This window comes from Malaya genurostris, chromosome 3, assembly GCF_030247185.1.
Source record: "Malaya genurostris strain Urasoe2022 chromosome 3, Malgen_1.1, whole genome shotgun sequence".
Classification (NCBI taxonomy): domain Eukaryota; kingdom Metazoa; phylum Arthropoda; class Insecta; order Diptera; family Culicidae; genus Malaya; species Malaya genurostris.
In genome coordinates this window covers 268,597,816-268,621,609 of record NC_080572.1, presented here as the reverse complement: position 1 = coordinate 268,621,609, position 23,794 = coordinate 268,597,816, and the positions used below count along the sequence as shown (strand labels likewise).

The 23,794-nt window shown below is 37.5% G+C and overlaps 2 protein-coding genes across 2 annotated transcripts in view; both read right to left on the bottom strand.

Annotated features, from left to right (window-relative positions):
* Positions 1-23,794, bottom strand: part of LOC131439655 (uncharacterized) — a 64,965-nt gene that overhangs the window by 26,146 nt on the left and 15,025 nt on the right. The window lies entirely within an intron of this gene.
* On the bottom strand, positions 112-1,776 carry LOC131439656 (uncharacterized). Its single transcript, XM_058610945.1, has 3 exons — positions 701-1,776; positions 475-640; positions 112-418 (listed from the first exon to the last, which is right to left on the bottom strand). Exons 1-3 carry the CDS (start codon positions 1,115-1,117, stop codon positions 171-173), a joined length of 831 nt encoding a protein of 276 aa, XP_058466928.1. The 5' UTR covers positions 1,118-1,776; the 3' UTR covers positions 112-170.

Below are 23,794 nucleotides of genomic sequence, written 5' to 3'. Positions count from 1 at the left end.
TTCCGTAATTTATTGTAATTACGACAGTCATTACTGGCTGGTACGAGGTGATCTTTTTTCTTAACTGGCTTCCAAGGAGGTACTAAGGTCTTAACAAAATAAAACAACATATAATCGATTAAAATCTTAAACTTTTATTTGCACACATTCTAAAATTCACCATGCTTCTGCTATGAATCGCCGAAAGTAAGATTGATTTGATATTTTCCAGAATCAAACACATCATAGGGTGTGAAATCCTGTGGAATGGGCCAAACTTTATCTCGAAAAGTAGTAACATCCGGAAGCACTCCGTAGAACTGCCCGTACTCCTGTATAGTGAATAGACAATTCAAACTGAGCAAATATTCCAGCAGGACAACATCCGGAGTGTGTTCCTCATAGTTTTCATCCAAGTAGAGAGATTTGAAAGCAGTTCCTGCGATTAAGCTTTGTTAGTTTCGTAACAAAAAAGATGGTATTTATATACTGTACTTTCATCCAGTTCTTCTGTCCGAACCATCTTGCAGAGTGTGTAAACTTTTCTCATGAAATCATTGATAGTATTTTGTATCACATCCGGATCTTTGTCATCAATAACCGTAGGCACCAGAGCATTCAAATAGTCGGCAAATCTCCATACCAACTTACGAAAGAATCTCTAAAAATTGAAAGTAGTTCTTCAGATCATTCGTCTGACCAAAACCAATGAAACACGAACCTGATTGATGTTGTTATACACCAGCACTACTCGGCTGCTGTCAAATAGATCACTAGAAGCCAGATATTTCATGTACTCTCCAATGGTTTCCTCTGCGCTTTCAATCATGTGCATTGAGTACCCATCGAAATTGATCATTAGCCCAAACAGTTTGACTTCGTTGGTTGTTTTCTCCTGCATCTCCTTAATTACCTTCAAGAACTGATCGCGGATTGTCATGGCCGAAACCTTCGGATGTCGTCCGATATAAACAATTCGCTGAAAATACGATTTACGACCGGCACACAGCATATTGTCCTTCACGTGGTCAGCCAGCGTGCGACGATTTTGAAACGAGGGAAGTGCCGTGTCCTCTGACCGCTGCATGTAGTACGGTAGCGGTTTTTTCTTGGGACCTTTTCCGGGTGGCGTAGTCATTTTCACACTTTCTACCTTCCGAAACTGCGAAACTCAGCACTGTTTTGTGCGCTCGCATCGATCAAAACAAATACCGCCGTCAAGCAACCCACGTAACCATGACACCGAACTGCGTTCCTCCATAGAAACGACCCACCAGCGAACTTCAATACCCGTTGCCATAACTAGTCACAATGGTTGAACTTCATTTTACAAACCCGGTGGCAAGCGCAGCAAGGTCGGAATGGAACACACCGGATAGTTACCATCTACCACCTACCTAACTACCATTAGCGCATAGGCAAATTATTTAAGCCACCCTCGCGGATCTCCGTAAAACCAAACGGTGAATGGAATGGTTACCGATGTTCTACCATTTATTTAGCAACGGTAATCTACGGGATGATGGGTGGGAAGTACTGACGACTCTTTTGCCTTTTGCCACCCGGCTTCCAGCAGAACCTAAATAGCCAATGTACTACAAGCGCCCCAAGACGACGATGCATGCAGCGTAAAATTAACATGTACTTATTTTGCCGCTTTTGGGCGCGTGCGAACGCGAACGAGAATCACCGATTGGGTTCGATGAAGATGAGGTATTAAACTTTTAAAAGTATTTCCACAGAATACTTGGATAATCACTGCCGTTTAAGTTTGTTCAAATTTGGAAAACTTTTTGACTGATTTTTAATTGACATCTAATTTTTGAGCTATAGTAACACAACCTGACGAGACTGCTAGATGATCAAAGTTTCTAAAGCTTTTCAAACTGCTAGAACAAAACGAATAATCTATGAATATTCAACGGGATAGCGTATGTGAAAGAGTTGTTGCAGTGCGAGTGCAGTGCGTGGAATTACCGTTTGGCATAAATTATGCAGTTTGCAGATTGGTTTGGCAACCGTTCTAAATGTTTTATAGCTTAATAAGCAAAGTACGACGGTACGTCCACTACAGAGACTAAATGCGGAACCTAAATGCTGGCGCCGTACCGTATAAATTAGTCATAATATATTCTTATTTTTTCTTGTTTCAAAAAAGACGCGTTAGAATTGATATGGAGTTCGAGTCATGTTTGAATCAATGTTCGAGGAAGTGATAATTTTTTTTAAATAACACTAAATTTATGTATGACCAAGTATGACAAAAAATACTTACCTACGAACTTGTAACAGCTTAACTTGAGCTGCTTTGCACTGATAAATCGAAGACAAACGGTAAGGAAGACGAAAATTTTTAAGTACCTTCAACCCAAATCGCATTGTAAGTTCACACGCCTGCTTTGCGAATTACGCTCTTATGAATTGTATCATATGAAGATTCGCAAATTTCACAGTTTGGCCGCATTCTACAATTTCGTTAGTTTGGTGGGCAAGAAGCTCGGATTTTTGTGATGCGAGAGCAAAATTTTCATGCATCGCCTCAATGTAAATTCTCTCAACTGATGAGCAAATGTTAAAAACAAACAGTAGGCAGGATGCTAAGCATACATCTTTAAAATGAAGAGTTTACTTAATGCACGTAAAGTTCAAGTTGCATATCTTATGCGAAGAGTACGAAAACAAAAGGGAAGATAGTTTCGGCCTTAATATTTAATATATGTTATTTGTGTCACGATATTTTTTCCTAAATCATTTTTTGTTTCAAAATATGATTTATTATCGACAGTTTAGACGATTTAGTGAAATTTCAAAGTGATTGAGAAATCCGCTATAGATTTCAGGTATAGTTTCTACTATTTTGTTGAATCGCTTCTGTAGTTTTGAGATTAAAAAGTTCCGGAAGCTGAACCCGTATTAAATTCAACAGTAACCTATGAGACTATAGGACCTTCTATTTGTGCCTAAATTTGTGAAAATCGATCAAACCATCACTGAGAAAAGTGAGTGAGATCCATTTGAGAAAATAGGAAGGCCGAAATCAATTTGTGTGGCCCTCTACTGATAATGACTATGGAATGAAGTTGTTCTGAGGTCAGCTTAGAAGTTTTTTACGTATTTTATTTCGCCCCTCTAAGTGGTGGTGTACAAATTTTCAACACACTTTTCCCTATAATTCCAGAACCGGAAGTCAGCTCCAGAAGAAATTCAGAAGTGTTGTACAGGACCATAAAACCACTAATCCGAATCTAAATTTGAGAAAATCTGTCACGCCATTTCTGACAAAAGCGAATAAGTAATTTGAAATGGGAATTTTTCCACTAATCGGTCTATAATTCCGGAACCGGAAGTCGAATCCAAATGAGATTCAAAAGTATTGTAGAGGGCAGAGCTAATAAAAGTCATTTTCATTGATTCAAAATAGACGAAAATGACGAGAAATTTCTGTCACTCTCAGCTTCGCTTGCAAACTATGAGAACGAAATCCATGTCCAGTCAACGACATAAGCGGGAGAGTAATTTCAAAATTGTGTTTTTTCTTTCAATTACCCTTTCAGTCATTTGCAGTTTTCAGTGAAAATCTCATAGTATGCAGTGTCGATATTCAACCGAAGCGGTGAGAATCGAAAACGACAGAAAAAGGTTTCACAATAACTTTTACCTGTTGGTGCTCGAATTTGTAGTAGTTTTGGTTTCCAAAAAGGTTCTGGGATGTAATTACTTCTATTGATCATATTTTAGTCATGTTTTATAGCCAAGCGTCATAGATTTTCAATACATCGATGAAAGAATGAGAATTGAAATTCTGCTGATGCTCCCTGAAGACGTTAGTTTGGTTTCGTCTTGTCATAGAGGAAAGAGTGACGTTCGCAATTATTCTCTCTCATTTTTCCAATGAGAAACGAGAATGCTCCGTCTCTTCATTTGTTCTGGTGTCGGTCATTTACGAATGAGACAGTAAAATATTGAAAACGAGGCTGTTGGATTGGATTCTTTCATTGAGAATGCGTGACAATTTTAAGCTCTGGTAGAGGACCATAGAACTATTCATTTGAATCTAAGTTTGTAAAAATAGGTCACGCCATTTCTGAGAAATGTTAGTACACATATTTTGATTTTTTTGCACATCTTACCACACATTTCCGGAACCGGAGGTGCAAATAATATACAGGAGTTTTGCATGGGGCCACAAGACCCTTCTTTTGAATCTAAGTTTGTGAAAATCGGTCTTGCCATCTCCGAGAAAAGTTAGTGCCAGAAAAACTTTACATACATATATACGCACATACACACACAGACACATTTTGCGTACTTGACGATCTGAGTCGAATGATACATGCTCGGCCCTCCTGGTCTCGGTTCAAAATTCGATTTTCACAGTGATTTCATTCTATATGAGAAAGGTAAAAGGATTTCAATACTGATATAACAAAAATCCTTAAATTAAAATCATCATATTTATTATTTTCGATAGTTTCATGCAAGGTGAAGTACGTTCAATTTCAACTTGATGCATTTAAATTAAATTTGACGCATTAAAAAAATGTTATATTTACTGTTGAATTTCGAATTGTGAAAATAACATCAATGCGAGAGAAACTAAAGGCCAAAATTTCGCTTGCGAATCACGAAAATCCGAAAAACTCGCACGCCAAACTGATGATACTGTTGAGTGGAACCAAATCAATTATTATCACCAGTGTTCATAGCGATTGTTGAAAGCCAAGAAAATCGAAAACCGGGGGTCGCGAAAACATTAAAATGAGTTGTCAGCTTTTTTCGAGATGTTGCATGTAAATTGGTAGTGTCCTCTAGAACTGTGTATCGAATTAAAAACAAACCGGACAGTCGACGTAAAGGTGATGGCTTTAAATTGTGACGATAAGTAAAACAAGTCACCAAGGTCAGTTGTGTTTGAAGATGCGGACGAAGTTTGATTGCGTGATGGCTGCTGGAAGAGTAAAGGTACCAAAGATTTTCAATGTCTATAAGCCTGTTTCTGTGGCTTGTAAAGTGATCGCGAGTTTATCGCGACAGGGATAATCAACCAGTAAATTTATGTGCACTGTTATAGTCGGATTTGGCATCTTGTTATTACGGAGAAAGGTTTTGTTGTGATGTGCCACCAACAAAACCTAAGTGGTGCCAAAGTACATGAACTTGTTCAATAGGTCAGAGCTTCATCCATTAGAATAATATTGGGGGCCGTTAACAGTATCGAGAATGGCTGTTTCTAGGATAAAATTTACAATGTTCAGACTGTAAAATGATAGTTTAGTCGTTCATCAAGAAATACCATAAGAGCGAAGACGCGGTATTCTGGCCGGATCTGGCGTTTGCCCACTACTCGAAGCGATCGTTGGAGAAGATGGGATAGCTGAATATCGGTGTGATGCTCAAGTGCGCCTCATCGAGAATTTCTGGGTCAATCTGAAGCGTAAGATCTACTGCAACAATTCTGTCGTGAAAACTGAAGAGGAATTGATAAATAAAACGAAGTAATTACTCAAAAACATGCCCAAACGCATGTTTTCGTGCGCCATGGCGAATGTTCCGGTTAGCTGCCGAAAGACCGCTCGCAAGGGCGTAGAATTTTCGAAGACGTGTTTTAGAAATCCAGATTTGTATCGTATCCAATGTATCGCAGCGCAGAATTAGCAGAAGTCGTAAAATCAAAATAACTTAATTTTAGTAGATGTTTTTCTAGATCTCTACGTTTTTGTTTGATTTTTGGAATTTTTGGTGGTTGTTTAAAGAGAAATTTGCCATACGCCATTTTGTAGCTATAAAACCTCCCCAGAGTAACAAAAAAACGGGGGGTCAGGTATTTTATATGTACAAGGTGTATGCAAAATTTGAAAATATTTGATGAAGTAGTTTTTAAACGACGATGGACACGGACTTTTAAAACGTGCTTTCGAGAAAAATGCATTACAATTTCATTGTCTAGAAAAATCGAAGTAAACAATTCATTTTTTAGGGGTCGGGTTGGGTCTAGCACTTCTGAAAAATCATATTTTTTAAATTTTACTTTGTTGTTATAAAACATTTCAAGAATGTTTGGTCAAATTTTCATGTCAATCGAAGCAGAACTCTTGGGCCTATGAGCCGAGTTTTTGTCTCTTCGCAGTTTACAAAGGTAAAGGCCTTTTTTTTATTTAAAAGATATCTTTATTCAGCCCTTTTTGCGTACAAGCTTTACGTGGCCGAATTGGCCGATTTTTTAAATAAAGAATTATTTGAAGTGGATCTCGTTGTCACTCTTTTTCTAGGAGGAGAAGAGCTTCCATTTCCCTCCTGCGAGGGTCGAGGGACACTTTGTTCGTGGCTCGTCTCGTCCTCCATTGCTGCATCGGTGGTTTTGTTGTTGATTTCCGTCTTCGTTTTGTTTTCCTTGTTGTTCGCAGTCTTGAGCTCGTTGCTAGTTGCTGTAGAAGCGCCTTGTTGTACATTGGTTGCTGTTGTTGGTTGGTTTGATGGTAAAACAGGAGTACTACGCTCACTAGTTTTCGTTGTTGAACGGTTGACCTTGTCTTTGGTTGAAGATGTTCTTTTCGTAATTTCAGTGCAAGGTTTACCGTAGTGTGCAGGTTGTTCACAAAACCGACATGTAACCAGCTGATTTTCATAGGTAATCAGCGTTTTACACGGATGTGTCCCACCTTGACCACAAATGATGTAAGATGGAATTGCCTTACGTAGTTGCATATGTACCACTCGCACGCCATTCCGGATGCCGGGGAAAAAATTCCGCCATACTTCTCTTTCGATGGAAAGAACTTCACCGTACTGCGACATGATTTCCCGAACGGACTGATCGCTGGTCTGCGGAGGAAGGTCATGCACGCGTACTTCTATGGCATTGTCCACCATGTACACAGGAATTTCTTATTTAATGTTGTCACACTCAACGCTGTGCACCTCGTTGTTAACCGAAGCGAATGCAATTGCATCGCTTTCACGTTTAAACATAATGTACACACAGTTAGACGCCTTGTTGAATTGAATCTCAGTTACATTATTAGCATCTAGATGCATTCGTTCTTTAAGTAAGATTTCAATTTCATTTGCTGCTGGTCTAACTTTGCAACGCTTGAAATCTATACAAATTGAATTTGGTCTTGTTGGTCAAGTTTCAGGCTTTGTTAAATCGTATTTGACCATTCCGTACACTCTATTGTTCACTGCACTGTATTGTCTTTGTTTCTTCTGCTTCGACCACAAACGATTTTCGACTGTGTTGAGTGAGATGCGAGCACGAACTGAGGTAAAGGCATGTATCATTCAAGGTTTTGATCCGATATGCTTGAAAAACTGACAAAACGTTCCTGAAATGTTTCACTATAAGAAAAAAACCTGTTTTAATCCACCTAGTGGTGTAATGATGCCTTTTTCATATCAATTATACTATCATATAGAACTTTTTACGGTTTTTCGCCCTTTTCTGTGATGGTATAGAATTTTTAACACACTTTACCCTATATTTCCGGATCGGGAAGTCGGATCTGGATGAACTCAAATTCAAATGAAAGGTCATATTTTCTCATATATTGTTTTTAAATTTTATCTTGACCCGATTTCTGGCTCCGACTTCCCGAATTACAGGGTGATATGCAGCAAAAAATGGAAAAGAAATTGTCACTACCTTTTCTCAAAAATGGCTGAACCAAAATGCACAAATTTAAATTCAAACGAAAAGTGTTTTGGTCTCATAGCTAGCTATTTCATCATTATCCGACTTCTTGTTCCGGAATTACAAGGCATAATGTGCAAATCTGTGAGAAAATGCGTATTCAATTTTCTCGGAAATTTCTCAAACGATTTTCGGGAACTAAGACGCAAATAAAAGGTCTTGAAACTTTTTGAAAATTCCCTTAAAAGTTTATCCAGATCTGACTTCGGGTTCTAGATAGACAGCGCGATAGGTGGACCGATGAGTATTTTTTCCTAAGCGATTGTAAAACGAGGGCAAATTTTTATAAAACCTACTGGTAAATTCATCAAGTTGGCAGATCTTGTTATTTAGTGGATTATATACACAGTTCGAAAATTCTTGTGATTTTACATCTTATCAGATGCACATAAAAGGAGCCACATATTTTACACAAATTTATATTCAAGAACATGAAAAATTGTGTGATTTGAAAATTACACGGCTTTAAAACGAATGGAACAAAAATCAAAAGATCGACAGTAACAACGCTACTTGAACCGAAAAACATTAGATCACAAAGCACACAGTTAGTCGACTGAGCCACAGAAGCACATATCTGCTTGGCTGATAAATCGTGCATATAAATTTATACAGTCTCACTTGCTAGCCGAGTGCTAATTACTCTCGGAACCAGTAAATTTCTGTACGAATGGAATATTGCGTCCTTTGAGAAGTTAAGTAGTTATGAATTGTATCGTTTGTAGAATTATGTCACTTGTAAAATTCACATTTTCTTTCTGTGCATCCACCTACTCTGGGACTACTAGTCTCCGGTTTTCGCTTCCGAAAGCACCGATAATAGTGAAGAAAAATTCTAAAAAAAAACAATACTCACTTCAGTTTCTCAGCGACGGTCAAACTGATTTTCACAATTCATGATTACAATGAAAGCTTTCATTGTCTTAAAAGACGTTGCGCAAATTCATCCAGATCCAACATCCGGCTCCGTAATTATATGGCAATGAGTGTCAAAACTTTCAAACCGTCATACAAAATGACGATGCAAAACCGGTACGCATCGGTACGTGCGAAGCGCACAACGTGCTTTGTTCAATTTCGTATAGCGTGCAGGGTTATTATGACCAAGCCGGCTGTTTTTTAACCTTATCAGAAGAAATTTTAGAAAACATAAAGAAAAAAAAAATACAAGAAAAGTTAATATCGATAAACCGTTTTTAATTTTTTTTAATTATTCGGAGGAACTAGACTTAAATGAATAATGAGAGTTTCTGTAAGAGCTATACCTTAACAAATCATTCAAATGACATCTAGTTTGGTTATTTTAACTCGCTTTGAACTTTTAACCAGCAGTATTCTGAAAAAATGTTCTCAATAATCGATGATTAAATTATAACCACTAAGTTTCTAGGATTATTCAACTCAAACAGTAATGAAAAAATCAAAACGAATTGCGTAATAATCGTGGGAATGTTTACGGTGGCAGAACGCGCAAGATAAAGAAACACTTATGGACAGTAACAAATGACTAAATCGTGCAATTATCTAGGAAACCTATAAACTAATCCAAATAAAGCTGTCTAACAACCGTACAAAACAAACATGATATAGACTGCCCCTCCCGTGTAATGAAATACAGTAGTCAAGCTGAATCCACCCATCGTCACAAATCATCGTCCGGTGAGATCTACAGTATTCGTTTTGTTTCATGGTCCGCTGGTCCGTTGACAGCTTCAGCACTGAACCGGCGATATCAATATCAAGGCCGCTCAGATTTATTGCTCTATCACTGACGCGACCTTGTCGAGAAAAAAAAAACAGAAAATGCAATTAATAAAAGGTTCACTATTTTCAACCTTTTGATCGAAATTTTCAATTAGTGCAAATGTTGCAAACGCCGTCGTCACTACACCGGTGATTACTGCACTCAACACAATTGTTTCTCCGTGTAATACATGTAATCAATCATCGTTTGCGAAAAAAAAACAAAAGTGTGTTGGCGGATTTGGCCACGCGTACACAAATTGCATTGGTTCATTGCAAGCATTAGGGTCGAACGTTTATTTGTAACTATACCGTAGGACATAGTGTTTCTAGCTCGTAACAATAATGCTGTACCGGGCAATCTGGTCCGCGACGTAAACTACTCGTTACACAACGGTGTACAGCACATGTAGCGTGCTGCTGAGCCAATTGTTACTACAAGAGTTAGGAAGCCCGCGAGAGCGATAGTCTGGGAGAAGGGTTTGCCATACAAAACGGTCTTACGCATTGGAAAGGTGCGAAAGGGAATTTGAAATATGTGCTTTAAGCACATTTCATCGCCCTTTAATTAGGCGCATATCCGTCAAAACATTGTCGCATTTTTTGTTGAAATTTAGTGCTATTGTTACTGTAGTAGACACTTGCTGGTGCAAAATTCAAGGAAATTGTAGGCACAGGTAACGTTGTTCCACTCTAAAGAGAAACAGTATGGTGAAAGCATTTCAACAAGGTAATTTGTTTTGTGGAAAATTTTTAAATATACTTTTATTCTGTACTTGCCACTACGTAGTCACGAGTTTATGACATTGGCGCCATTACAGCTGATCCGTCGAACTTCGTACCGCCAATTTTGTTAACTAATGGAATGTTGAACATTCAATAATTCACATGATTCTCCGTTCATTTTGGGTGGCCAAAAAGAAATTTTCGCCAAACGCAAATATTGAAATATCACACAATATAATTCCATTAGTAGAGTTACCATATTATTCTACTAATAACACAGCATATGAAAGATTGGCGAATATGCTAAACGAACGCACCAGCCTTCGTTTTATCATTTGAACCAATGCACTGAACTAAAAAAACAGACGTCACAACTCATGATTTGAATATGTGAGATGAATGCTGTAACCGAGATAAGATACCGTTTGTTTTTCCAATAGACGAACTTCGCTTAACTCGTACAAACGTTGGAAGCACCCTCTTGGATTTAAATGAAACTTTCTGGACAAGTAGAATTTGTCACAAGAAACACTTTGAAAAACGACAAATACTACAAACAATTGTTGTACTAAAGATTTTCACAAAATCAGTCAAATTTTCCAGTCAAAATACTGTAAAAATCCTTGTTGTTGACATTAAAAATTTAAAATCGATTCACAAAAGAAGCCCTTTTTATTGTTTTGAAAAAACTTTGTTTCAAGATAGGTGATTATGTTCCTTACCAACCGTTCATAAGGAGTGTATCGAAAATAAGCTATCCACATACATTTGTGTTGCACGCACGTATTTGTGATGGTTTTTTATGCTCAGATCGCAGCATGCTGTGCGTTTGGCTGTCAGCTTTCGATTCTTTACTTGTTTGTGCGGTTGAAATTCTGCGTTTTCAAAATGTCGCGTATTGAAAAAGAAGTGAAAATTAAGATTCTGGACACATGGCTAAGTGAGAAGGGTATCACTATGCGAAAATTGACGAAGCGGTTTGGAATTCATCATGCCAGTGTTAAAAACATAATTAATAAGTTTGGGGAACATTATTCTTAGGATGAGCTACCAGGAAGAGACAGAAAACCGGGTTCTTCCAACCCGAAACTGGACCAGAAAGTTGTATCTCTAATCATGAAGAACAAATCAATGTCAATACATGATTTTGCCGAAACAGCAGAAACGAGTGTCGGAACGGTCCAGCGTATCAAGGGCGAAATCACCTAAAGACTTACAAGAAGCAGAAAAACCCGGAACAAAGTGTAAAACAGAAGAAGCAAGCAGCAACAAAGCCCCGGAAATTGTATTCGCGTCTTTTGCAGGGTCCGGATGCATGCGTTTTGATGGACTTATGTGAATGAGGACTCAAAAACCTTTCCAGGCACACAATACTTTACTGTCGTCGTTGGGGAGGATGTGAGCGATGCGGGCAGGTCGATTCAAGTGGAGAAACTCGGTCGAAAGGTACTGGTATGGCAAGCAATATGTTCCTGTGGTTTGAAGTTAACCATTTTTTACACTACCGGAATTATAAATGCAGAAATCTATCGATCTGAATGTTTCCAGAAGAGATTGCTGCCTTTATATAAGAAGCATAGTACATCTCCACTGTTTTGGCTGGATTTAGCGTCGGCTCACTATGCCAAAACCACTCTCAATTGGCTTGCGGAATAGGGTATACATTTCGTTGAGAAAAATATCAATCCACCAAATTGGCCTCAGCTTCAACCCATCGAACATTACTGGGCAATCGTGAAGAGAATCTTCAAGAAGACTGGTTAGGCAGTTGGGAGCATGCAGGAGTTCACAAAAATTTGGGCTCAAGCGTCAAAAAAATGCGATGCAACACTTGTCCGGAACTTGATGAAGAGTGTTCGATCAAAAGTTCGAAAACTCGTGAAGGAATAACTTAAATTTCATCCGGTTTTCTTTATGCTCAAGTTTAACCTCGTACAATAAAGGATCAATTTTTAGTTTGAATAAAATATCATTTTTTATCATAATTTGAAAGAAAAATTGGTGGATAGCTTATTTTCGATACACTCCTTACACTGCAAGATAGACATTTTGAAGAAAATAAAAGTTTTTCTAACAAAAACTATTTCTTGTCCAAACTTTAATCCAGGTTTTTTTTACCGAAAACTAAACCTAACTGATAGACATTATCATCCAAGATTCGAATGAAACTCAATTTGTGGAAAAATTACACCGAATACCCTGTTGCTGGTTGCCCGATGGTAGTAAAAAGTATCAGTTCCGGATAAGAACAAGTTTTTTCGTTAGAAAAACTTTCTGCCTTAAAAATGCCCATCTTGAAGTGTACAAACGGTTGGTAGGGACCAGTATCACCTATTGATCCATGTCGGGCCAATTTCATTCAAATAAAGAATGGTGTTTTTTGTAATTTGACTTGAAATTTTTGAGATCGATTTTTTCAGTGTAGGGTTCGATGTTTTTTGGATTTTCCGTTCGAAAATTAGACTAATTTTATGAATATCACTAGCACAATAATTTTGTTTAGGATTTGTCACATTTCGACTAAATAAATAAAAAAGAAGTTTAGCCCTTTTCAAAAGACAGTCTAGATTAATTTTTCGAAAAATAGTATGCAAAGTGGCTTATTGTGATAAAGTTTGTATGTCCAGAAAGTTTTATTTAAATCTTAGAGGGTGCTTCAAAATTATCTTCTTATTTCTTTGTTTAATTGGTAAGGTTACATAGATCATACATCTAGCGGTTCCGTGTATAGTCACATGGACTTCACTGTTTTTGGTATCTTGCGGTGTCGCACTGCCGAGCCACTTCAGCACGAAAAAACTTTCTTTCCTTCTCGCGAATTACTCGAATTTCTACCGCACTATCCGCATATCAACGAGCTTACACGTTGAGAGCTCTACCGGAAGTCGCTTCCAAATCTGAATGAGATTTGGAACGAAATTTGTCTATTCGAATCCCACACTGAAAAAAAAACCCTTTCCAAATTTAAAGTCGATTTACAAAAAAATATCATTTTCGAAATCAAAATTTTTGCGGGAGGGGCACTTTCAAAGGGAAAAAGATTATCAAACGAAAACGTTTTCTTATTTTACACTGATACTTTCGGGTAATATCGGGCAACTAGCAATAGGGTATCTCACACATTGGAATCTTGGATGATGATGACTTTCAGTTTAATTTAGTTTTCGATAAACAGGCACTGGATAAAAAATTCAGTTTGTTCAAAAAATTCTTTTTTGTTAGAAAAACTTTTTTTTCCTCTAAATTGCCCATCTTGCAATGTATGAAAGGTACGTATGGAACATAACCACCTATCTTGGAACTAAAATTTATCAAAATCAAAAACGCAGTGGGTGTCCTAATGAGGCGGTAATACCATAAAACATAAAAAAATATCCCCAAAAGTGAAGTTGCGTGACTTATATCAGACATGAGCATTTGACTATGAGAAAGCTCTGACCAAAAACCAGAACGTGTTGATGATTTTGAGCACTGTTTGGCCATGTTTAAACGTTACAAACTGGAATTTTTAAGTCTATATGTGACAATGGATGAAACATGGATTCATCACTTCACTCCGGAATCAAACCGATCGTCATCTAAATGGACAATAACTGGACAACCACAGAAATATCATTAACTGTTAATATTATACAAAACGCGCGTTATTGGAGCGTTTGAAGGCTGAAACTGCAAAGAAACGACCACATATGGCAAAGAAAAACATTTTGTTTCATCAAGACAACGTACCGCGTAACAAGTCAATCAAAACAATGGCAAAGCTACATGAATAGAACTTCGAATTGCTCCCACATCCACCGTATTCATCGGATTTGGCTCCCGACTACTGACTATTCGCAGACCTGAAAAAAATGCTCGCCGGTAAGAAATTTCGCACAAATGATGATATTATTGTTGAAACCTATTTTGAGGCAAAAGATGAATCGTTCTACAAAAGTGGTATTGAAATGTTAGAGCGGCGCTGGAATGATTGCATTGCTATTGATGGAGAACCAAAAAAAATGTGTTCTCTTTGTTAGGCCCGGGACTTTTTAGCACATGTGTTATTATCTAATAGAAAAATAAAATTTAAAATATTGTTCTGTAACTTTTAGGTTTACGCTTTTTGTCTGATTACGATAACCCTAAGTATCAAATCTAATCAAATAGAGCAATAAAAAATAGTCTAGAAAACGTGCTCAATCCACCTAGCAGTGAGATGATACCTTTTTTATCAATCCGCATGTGTTTTTTGCATAAATATTCTTCGGTGTATCAGTTTTCATGACATTATTCTAATGTCTGTCGTTTTAAGTGGCAATTTGAGATTTTAATCCCTCATTACTCTGTAATGTCGAAACTGCAAATCGGACCGAATTTGAATCTAAAAGTGTAACAATCGATTAAACATTCCATGATATGTCGAAGTAATTTCCACTTTAGAGTTTAGGGTAATTTTAGGTACTTCCAGAGCCTGTATTCAGGAACCAGCAACCGAAACCGATTTGTATGACCATATGACGAATAAATTGCAATATTTTTGAGTCCAACTTTAACGCTTTTCGAGATTGTCGTCTTCTATATCGCTGAAATTCGATTTGGCCTTTTTTTTTGAGAAAACGATTAAGCTTAGAGAAACAATTCGATACTGGAACCGAAATTCGAAATTCGGTGTAGCCGAAGTCAGATAAATTCACCTGAGTAGCTGTATTTTTTTCATTCGTTTCAAAATGTTTGAAAATCAATGTAGACATCTTTGAGGAATCGTAGTTGGAATTGAATTTTTGGGTGCCTTCCGAAACGAAAACTGAATACAACCAAAAATGAAATAAGTTTATTTGATTTACGACTATTTAAATCTGCTAACCCGATAAACCTGATTAATTCATGTGAAATAAACATTTTTATTCTAATCACCCTGGATCTCCGAAACAGGAAGTTGGATCTCACTGAAAAACAAGATGTTTTATAGAATCTTAAAACTTTTCATTTGAATCTTAGATGATTCTTCAGCCATCTACGAAAAAAATGAGTTACACAGTTTTAATTTCGTTTCCCATATCATCCTGTAGTACCGGAACCAGAGGTCGGAACCAAACATAATTCAGGAACCTTGTTTGGGAGTATACGACTTTTCATATGAATCTGAGTTTGTAGAAAACGGTTGAGTCATCTCCGAAAAAAATTGAGTGAAATTATTTGTCACACACGCATTTGCTGATCTCGACGAACTGATTCGAATGGTATATGGCTGTTATGTTCTTCCAGCATTTATTGCTGTAAGTAGTTTAAATCAATTTAATTATGGAATTGTTATCAACTCGAAAATGCTGCCATCATCTAGTTTATTTATGTCATATTCGAACAATTATGTTGCCAAAAACGAACCGTGCTAAAATCGGTCCGAGGCAAAATATCATGCTGTACACAGTCTTTTGGGTAATTAGAAACAAATGTATGTGACAGTATAAAAAATCGTGTTCTATGTTGCTCCCAAGCATTTCTTTGCCAGACAGCGCTCAAATCTTCTACTGCTGGACTAGGGGAAAAAGTCGTTTACACAAAAATTTCGATATCTCCGTTAAAATTGGACGGATTTTAACAATCAATGACTTGTTAGATAGGTATTACCGTGCGGAATCTAAGTCTAAAAATATATTCAGTTTTCAAGGTCAACTGTGACAGATACTGTCAAAAAACTGAAAATTTTAACATAAAACTTCGAAGAACTCAAAAAGTAAACATCCGATCTCAAAACCATTCAATAGCGTTCAGGGTGACGAGGAGACCTTTCATTTGCGACTAGTTTGATCAAAATCGGTCCAGCCATCTCTGAGATCTCGACCTCTTTGTTGACAACACACATAAGACACACACACACACACACACACACACACACACACACACACACACACACACACACACACACACACACACACACACCCACACCCACACCCACACACACACCCACACACACACACACACACACACACACACACACACACACACACACACACACACACACACACACACACACACACACACACACACACACACACACACACACACACACACACACACACACACGGACATTTGCTCAGTTCGTTGAGCTGAATCGATTGGTATATAACATTCGGCCCTCCGGGCCTCGGAAAATTTTTCTAAAGTTTGAGCGAATTCTATACCTATATTTTATATTTATAAAAAAAAGGTAAAAACTGTCAAAGTTCGACTAACTATTTATAATGGAATTTCTATGTGTTGTGGTCATTTGCCACGAATCGTATCGGTAGTTCTGATGTGTTTCAACACACGATAGCAAATTGACAGGATGTTCTTTAAATCCTGAACAAACATATCCTGCAATATATTTTGAGTTGCATTTGCTGTAGTCAAAGCGTAAGAGTAATTGAAAATAAATATTTTATTTTCACTATTATCCACAGCACAATGGAAGTATATTAATGAGAAAGATATTTATAACTAACTAGTATTCGGTAATCTTTCACTTTTGTAGTGTAGGCCGAAATTTGACAGTTAATTAGTTTTTCTAAATTTGTCCCTAAGTTGGCGGTTCAATGCTTAGTTTGGTGGCTGGTCTTACAATCCATTTGTTGCATGTTCGAGTCCCGACCTCCAAGGATTCTTAGTTTCTATAGGATCATAACCAATGAATCTGTACGCTAAGAATCGGCTGCAAAGTCTGTCGAAACAGGAAGGTCAAAATTGCACAAAATGGAATGTAATGCCAAAACTTTGACTTTGACTAGTTTGGTTTGTTGTGTGATAATACTCGTTAGACTCTAATGTTATTCTCACGAAACTGAGATCATTTACAAGTAAATCGATCAATTTCTTAAACCATAATTTTCACCACCGATCCTGGCCGCCTTCGCGTAATTTTTAGATTGATGCCCGGAGAATGGTCGCGTGAACTCGGCCATCGATTATTCGTTGCGTAACGACAGTTCTTTTCACACGAACCATCGCGGTTTGCTATCGAAACTATCGAAGGCGCCGTCCGAAGGCACTGCAACTGCAGTTGCATAGTCAGTCGCCAATAGCCCGCTGCTGCATAACTGCTCTTTTTAACTTTTTTTCCGTTACAAGCTGCACGGCATTTCCATGACAGTCTTTGCATTGAATTTCACCTACGTGGTCATCATGGGTGTTAAAGTGATCACTGGCGAACCTGTAAGTAGCACTGCCCAGAAGTGGTAAACACGTAAGTTTTTGACATGTAAGTCAGCAGCCGTGGTTTTCGTGGACAAAGCGATTGAGGGTTTCGGTATTTCGCAAATAAGACTGGAGTACGGAACTGTGAAGTGTGAATAAATTCTTATATAGCATTTTTATTTTTGTTGCGAAATGGAATTCGTAGATGAATGAAATTTTTCATTTTTCGTAAGGATGAACTGGAAATCTTTGGTTTGCTCTCTGCCTTGAGCAGAATAATAATAAAACTTAATAACTCGATTGCCTGGCATGGTTGGTTAATCGTTTCGAGGTTTTCAATTACAAAGCTACGAATGATAATCGCCTTTTATTATTCTGGTATTAACAGTCAGTATGGATTTTCAACTAAGGTTAAGCCATAAGTTTCACGCTTGCATAATTTATCTTTTCTTTGAGACCCCATAAACGATAAGGACCGTGGAATTTCATTAACACCAACGAGGGGACATATGATACGTTGCTCGTTACTGCTCTAGAAAACTCCAACACAGCCCGCCTTTGTCAATGCCAATCACTTTCCCGGTAGGGAGTCTTACAAGGGGGCTCGTTCATATGGTACTCAATTCGTGACAATGGCTTTGGTGTGCAAGTTTCTCAACTAGAAACTAGTGAAACCTTTGGAACTGATTTTGATTACATTTTATAGTAAAGTTTAGGTTTCTTTTTGAAAGGATAAAAGTCATAATCAACCTTAGTTGCAGACTTTCATGTCGTTTCGGTAAGCCAGAACTGTCCAATTTGAAACTGTACCATATGCCGGAGGGACAAAGACCAATTGTCGACACGATTTTTGTGGAAACATCATAAATTCACTGTTACTAGAAAAACGGTGTGAGCACCAAGCAGAGCAATGTTCAAGGATGCAAGATTTGATCTTGCTTTCTTACGCTGTCACGAAGACGCCCCAGATCCTAATGCTGTGACATACTTGATTTATTTACTTTCGATTTTTCTCACACCATACGGAAAAAGGTCTTCCAAGTCAGCATAATTTATTAGTGAGTTCACCGCAATTTTATCCGATGAAATGATCAAACCACCCAAGATTTCACAGCGTCTGATTGGGCATTGTTTTGTATACCGGCTCCACCAGATGCACGTGTTTCCGATGATCATACACTAGCAGCCAATGCCAATGGTGTATGTGCTAGTTAGCATATACTGAGTTCCATATTTTTACGGTAGCGTGCTGCACAGCGCTAACGGGTAAAGCATGAAGGTTCGGAATTTCTGCACATTGTAGTTACATAATTCAACCGGCACGAAGAGATGCATTCGCGGGAGAATTTGCTTTCGGTTCGTCGCTAATGATTCGTTGAACTCTTCCGATGGCTGCCCATCATGGTAATGACGTTGTCTCAGACATGCATTTGCTCCGATTATCGGAGGCTTGGTTTTCGGTAGCTAGCCGATTGTGCTGCACTCGTAGATGAGCTCACATCAAAATTGACGTGTTCGCCCGGTCCAAGCCAAACAGACGGTCAAAAATGAAAAAAAAAAAAACAAAACGAACAGATAATGACCAGATTCAGATGTTTTAACAGTTGCGTCACAATAAATCGGTTTGGTTTGCATGTGACGACGTGTGGTCACTGTGGTTGGTGGTTTGTTTGCCATTCAGTGGGTTATCGGGTTTGCCTATGAGGTACCACACTGCCGATCGAAAGGTTTGCAAAATGCAGTATTCCATTAGAGAAAGAAGATTGAATTATATTGAGAATAACGTACATAGATTTTAATAGTCATGTACAGAATAAAGTTAACTGAATTTACATGATATGTAAATCAATGATAAAAAATAACAGGGTTTTGTGCGAGACGCGACCGAACATAATGACATTAAACATGCAATGACAAGTGACAATCCAAAATGTATTAAGTAATTCAAGCACAATTCGAATTTCCGTGTTGAGCATTCAGATGTTCTAATCGTCAACAGTTTCATTGGTGTTCAGTTTCAGTTTTCCTCAACTCATCCAACAATTTCCCCGCTCACGTGCAAATTGTTTTGTTGTGATTACGACTTATTTTAATATGGGGCGCCATTTCAAAATTTACCCTCTGAGAAGGTGATAAGTTTTTGATCGTGAATATCTCTTGTTGTATCTAACGAATCAACATAATTTTTGCTACATGCCATCGGAAATATGATCAAAATTTTATGATAAAATTTTCAGTTGTGTGACATTATCTCAAACAATTCAAAATTAAACTTTTCTGATATGTTTTGAAAGCTCATAGATCAGTGATCTGTGAAAGGATTTATATAATCTAACTACAAATAGAATCAAAATTTTTCAACTTAAACGTGTATAGCAACATCATTGAAGTATTTGAAAAACCTGTCCAATTTGACCCATGTCAACACCAGCCAATCAGAACGCGTTCTGAGGAATAGAATGAAATAGTTGCTGCTGTACAACAAATCGTTCGAGAAAAATGTTCCGAACAGTGCTTAATGTCGTAGTGAGCTCCACAATTTGGTCCTTCTGAAAGGCAGGAATGAATCCCGTACAGCATCCTGATAGTTTCTTTCAATGAAATGCAAATCCAAAATGAAAGAATCGACATTAAAATTCTATATGCTGCTATTTTTAGGCCGTTAGGACCGCCCATTAGTGAAAGAGCTACAAACGAAATCACGTAAAGAAAACCTCTTAACAAAATTTGGATCAGTTTGGATTCTATCGCCACTGCGAGCAGAGGTATTGTGAGTCGTTTGCAAAGCTAGTTTCGCTTCCGACAATAGCGATTACGTCACAGCTGCCAGTTGTTTGCATTGGTGAAAAAACAACGAAAAGAGGACAACGGTGGGGAGTATAACACAAAATCAGCCGTTCTAATGGCTCTAAAAGTTTTCTAAAGAATTATTAGGATTTCTTGCTCGCAAATCGGAGGTAAATATCTTCAGTTTAGTGCAAATTAGAGGTGTGCGAAACAGCTCATATTGGTGAGCAGCTCCAAGCCGATCAGCTCACCAAAATGAATCGATTCGATGTATCAGCTCACCACCTCATTTAGATTGAACTGATAATTAATTTTGTTGCCCGTTTTTCTTGCGCCATGAGAGGTAAGATTTCTTAATGTCTCATTCAATCCGTTAAAGGATAGATGCAGGCATGTTAGAAATAACGAAACTTGGTGCAAACATTTTCTCTCATTCTTCAAGAGTCGAAGATCCGTTCAGCTCGTATCATTTCCCCTTTTCACAATGCGGCGAACAGGGTAGCCGTGCTGTCAGCTCACTTTTATGATTCGATTCATTGGAAAAGCTCAGTAGCGAATTGCCCATCTCTAGTGCAAATCTAGAACAGTTTGATTAGATTTGTGCTCTTTTCACTGTGTATAATTCACAGTGATCGAAATCAAGTGAAGCCTTCTTTGTTTTTGCGAAAAATGTTCCAGAGTTTAATGTCGCAGAAAATTACGCAATTTGACCCTTCCTAAAGCTAGAAACGAATCCCTACAGCATTTTGATAGTTTCTTTCAATGAATTATGCAAATCCGAAATGAAATTATTGACATTAAAATTCTGTATGCGGCTATTTTTATAGCCGTTAGGACCGCCCATCAGTGAAAAAGCTACAAACGAAATCACGTAAAAAGAAACGTCTTAACAAAAATTGGATCAGTTTGGATTCTAAATTAGGTCCAAAAAGTCAATTGCCGAAAGTTCAGACTTACCCTGCTAGTTCCCGTAGAATCAACAGCTAATAGTACATTCAATATACTCAAGCGAACACGACGACGCGCCACAAAAACCAACCATCCAGCGAGCAACAAGCTAGCTGCTCCGTTAGCCACTGGCTGCCGATTGAAGTTAAAAATGTAATATGACATTTATTTATAGATTTCCTTTTTATGTGAACGTTCATGCGATGCAGAAAAGAACGATGCAGACCAACGATCGATACCGTCGATCGTGCCCGAAAAATCAACAAGATGACATCATATGCTCTTCTGTGAATGGTTAACGAAAACATAGGGCGATTCTAGCAGGAAATTGCACCAACACACAATGCACTGGACGAGATACTTGTTTCATTCACAGGCAAGCATCAACTAGGCAAAGAAATATTATGCAGCATATATTTATAGATTCCTCTTCATTCTACGCAGAACGATGCGGTGTTTTTATGCATGACGCAAAGCCTCCTATGCCGAACAAGAAAATGACAACATTTTGGACAACTGGTATTGATGGATGAAAACATAAGTCGATTCTACCCATTTTTCATTAGTACGCTATTGAAATACTGAAACGACGTTGCCACGTTGTTAAATTATATCAATCTCTTTTTGAAACCTTTATTTGACACCCGACCCGAGTGAAGAGTAAGGCATTTTTAATGCCAAAAAAGGTGGGAGGTAATGTCAGAGACATAACTAGATGACGAGAATACGAATAAAACTGACACATTTTTTTCCACACTTCCGAATATCGATAATCACACGTACTAGTTGATTGAATGTTGAATTCAACACTTAAAAATTGCGGGATCGTGTGGAGGACAAGGCCGATTAAATCAAAACTGCAATGATCAAATTCATTCATAGATTGAAAAATTCACAACAAATCGTGTTTAGCCATCTAACATGTCTATATTTAAGTTGAAATTAATATGACATCAATTCCAATCACTTACTTGTCAAACCCGTCTAGAAAATACAGATTGTATAGTGATTTGAAAGAATATCGAAAACCGAATTTAAGAATTCTAAGATATACATTTTTGATACTAACTCATCAATCGTTATCAAAAAGTATCTATAATTCTTTCAAAAACTCATGAAAAATGGTAAAATATTATTCACTTATATAGCGATATGATATGTACTTCACAAACTAGACATTTTTAGGGAACATCTTACAAGTCAGTTGGAATCGGTTAGATGAAGTGTTGTCTGTAACAAACAACGAACAATTTAGCAATTAGTGATGTCAATTATGTTATTAGTGCAATTTGGTTATAAATCGATCATAGTTAGTATCTGTTTTACTACTGAACGAAGCATATCGTAAGAAAGCTGCACTCAACCACCGAAAATATTCCGTATTTCTATGTGTTGCTTTTGCATGATATGCTTTGTGCGATGATTCGTTCAATGCATGCGGTTGTAATTTTGTGCGCCTTACTTTGGTGCTGAATTTCCCCTTGATGCTTGTTCATACCAAACATTTAAAAAAACTTAAATTTTGAGTTATTTGTGGTTATTATCTCATACTACTGAAAATTTTATCATAAATTGTTGACCATATTTCCGATGCTATGGAAAAAATAGAATAGGTAGATTGTGAAAAGGTGCCCCATAGTAAATCAAGTCGAATTCATGACACAAATAATAAACATTACTTGGAATGCTTTGTTCCGGGTTAGCGGTTCAATGCATAGGACGCTGGTTTTCCAAGTCAGTTGTCGTATGTTCGAGCCCCGACCTGGAGGGATTCTTAGTGTCAGTAGGATCGTAGTACTAGCCGCTTATGTACGCTAAGAATCGGCTGCAAAGTCTGTTGAGACAAAAAAGCCAAATTCCACGAAAGAAATGTAATGCTAAGGCTTTGCTTTAGGAATTCTTTCTGATTCAGATATCTTAGTACAGTTCAAACAGAAATTTCGACGACCGGCGACTCCTCAAATGAATCGTAAAACAGTTGGGTGTTTACTGTGTGATTATTAGAAGATCACGACAAAACAAGTTCAATGCAAAATTTCTCTTGGAATTGTTAGAATGAGAGCAATTCCAGAAATTGACAGAAGAAAATTCTCTGAATTCGATAGAAGAGAGTTTTTTATCATCAACTATCTGCAAATTGGATAAATCTTAGGAATACGCTTCTTTTCACAGTGTCAGTTAGGAAGAAACACAAACACAGGAAAAATGCTTTATTTGTTGTTGACAATACATTTAAAATGTGTCACCAGTTTTTCTATAATAAACCATTGAGTTTCAGGACAGAAAACTACTACATAACAGAATAAAAAGTATTTCATTTTGCTCGTGATGCTTTGATTACGAGTTAAATGAAATCAGTAGTATTTTTATTCGGTCAATGCGAATTTCTTTCAAAGAAATATTTTAAATAATTTTCGAATGAACAAGGGATTCAATGAGAATCAATTATCCGGCAACTGAAATATGTTTTCATATGACCAAGAATAAGGTCACACAAAGGCACCAACGTATTTCATCTAAAGCATAATGTTCGATTAATATTCTTCCCAATCATAGTTGAAAGTTACGTGACTTTTGTAAAACCGGAATGCGGAATGCAAAATCAGTTGCACGAAGGCGACATGCAATATCAATCTGTGACCATTGCCTTGCCATCAACATCGGCAATAGCTAACATATGGAAAGTATAGCTGCAATTTCCGGTAAGGACAGAAGACCAGTTGGAACTCCGGTACCGCTTCATAATAATGAATGGTTCGAAGTTGA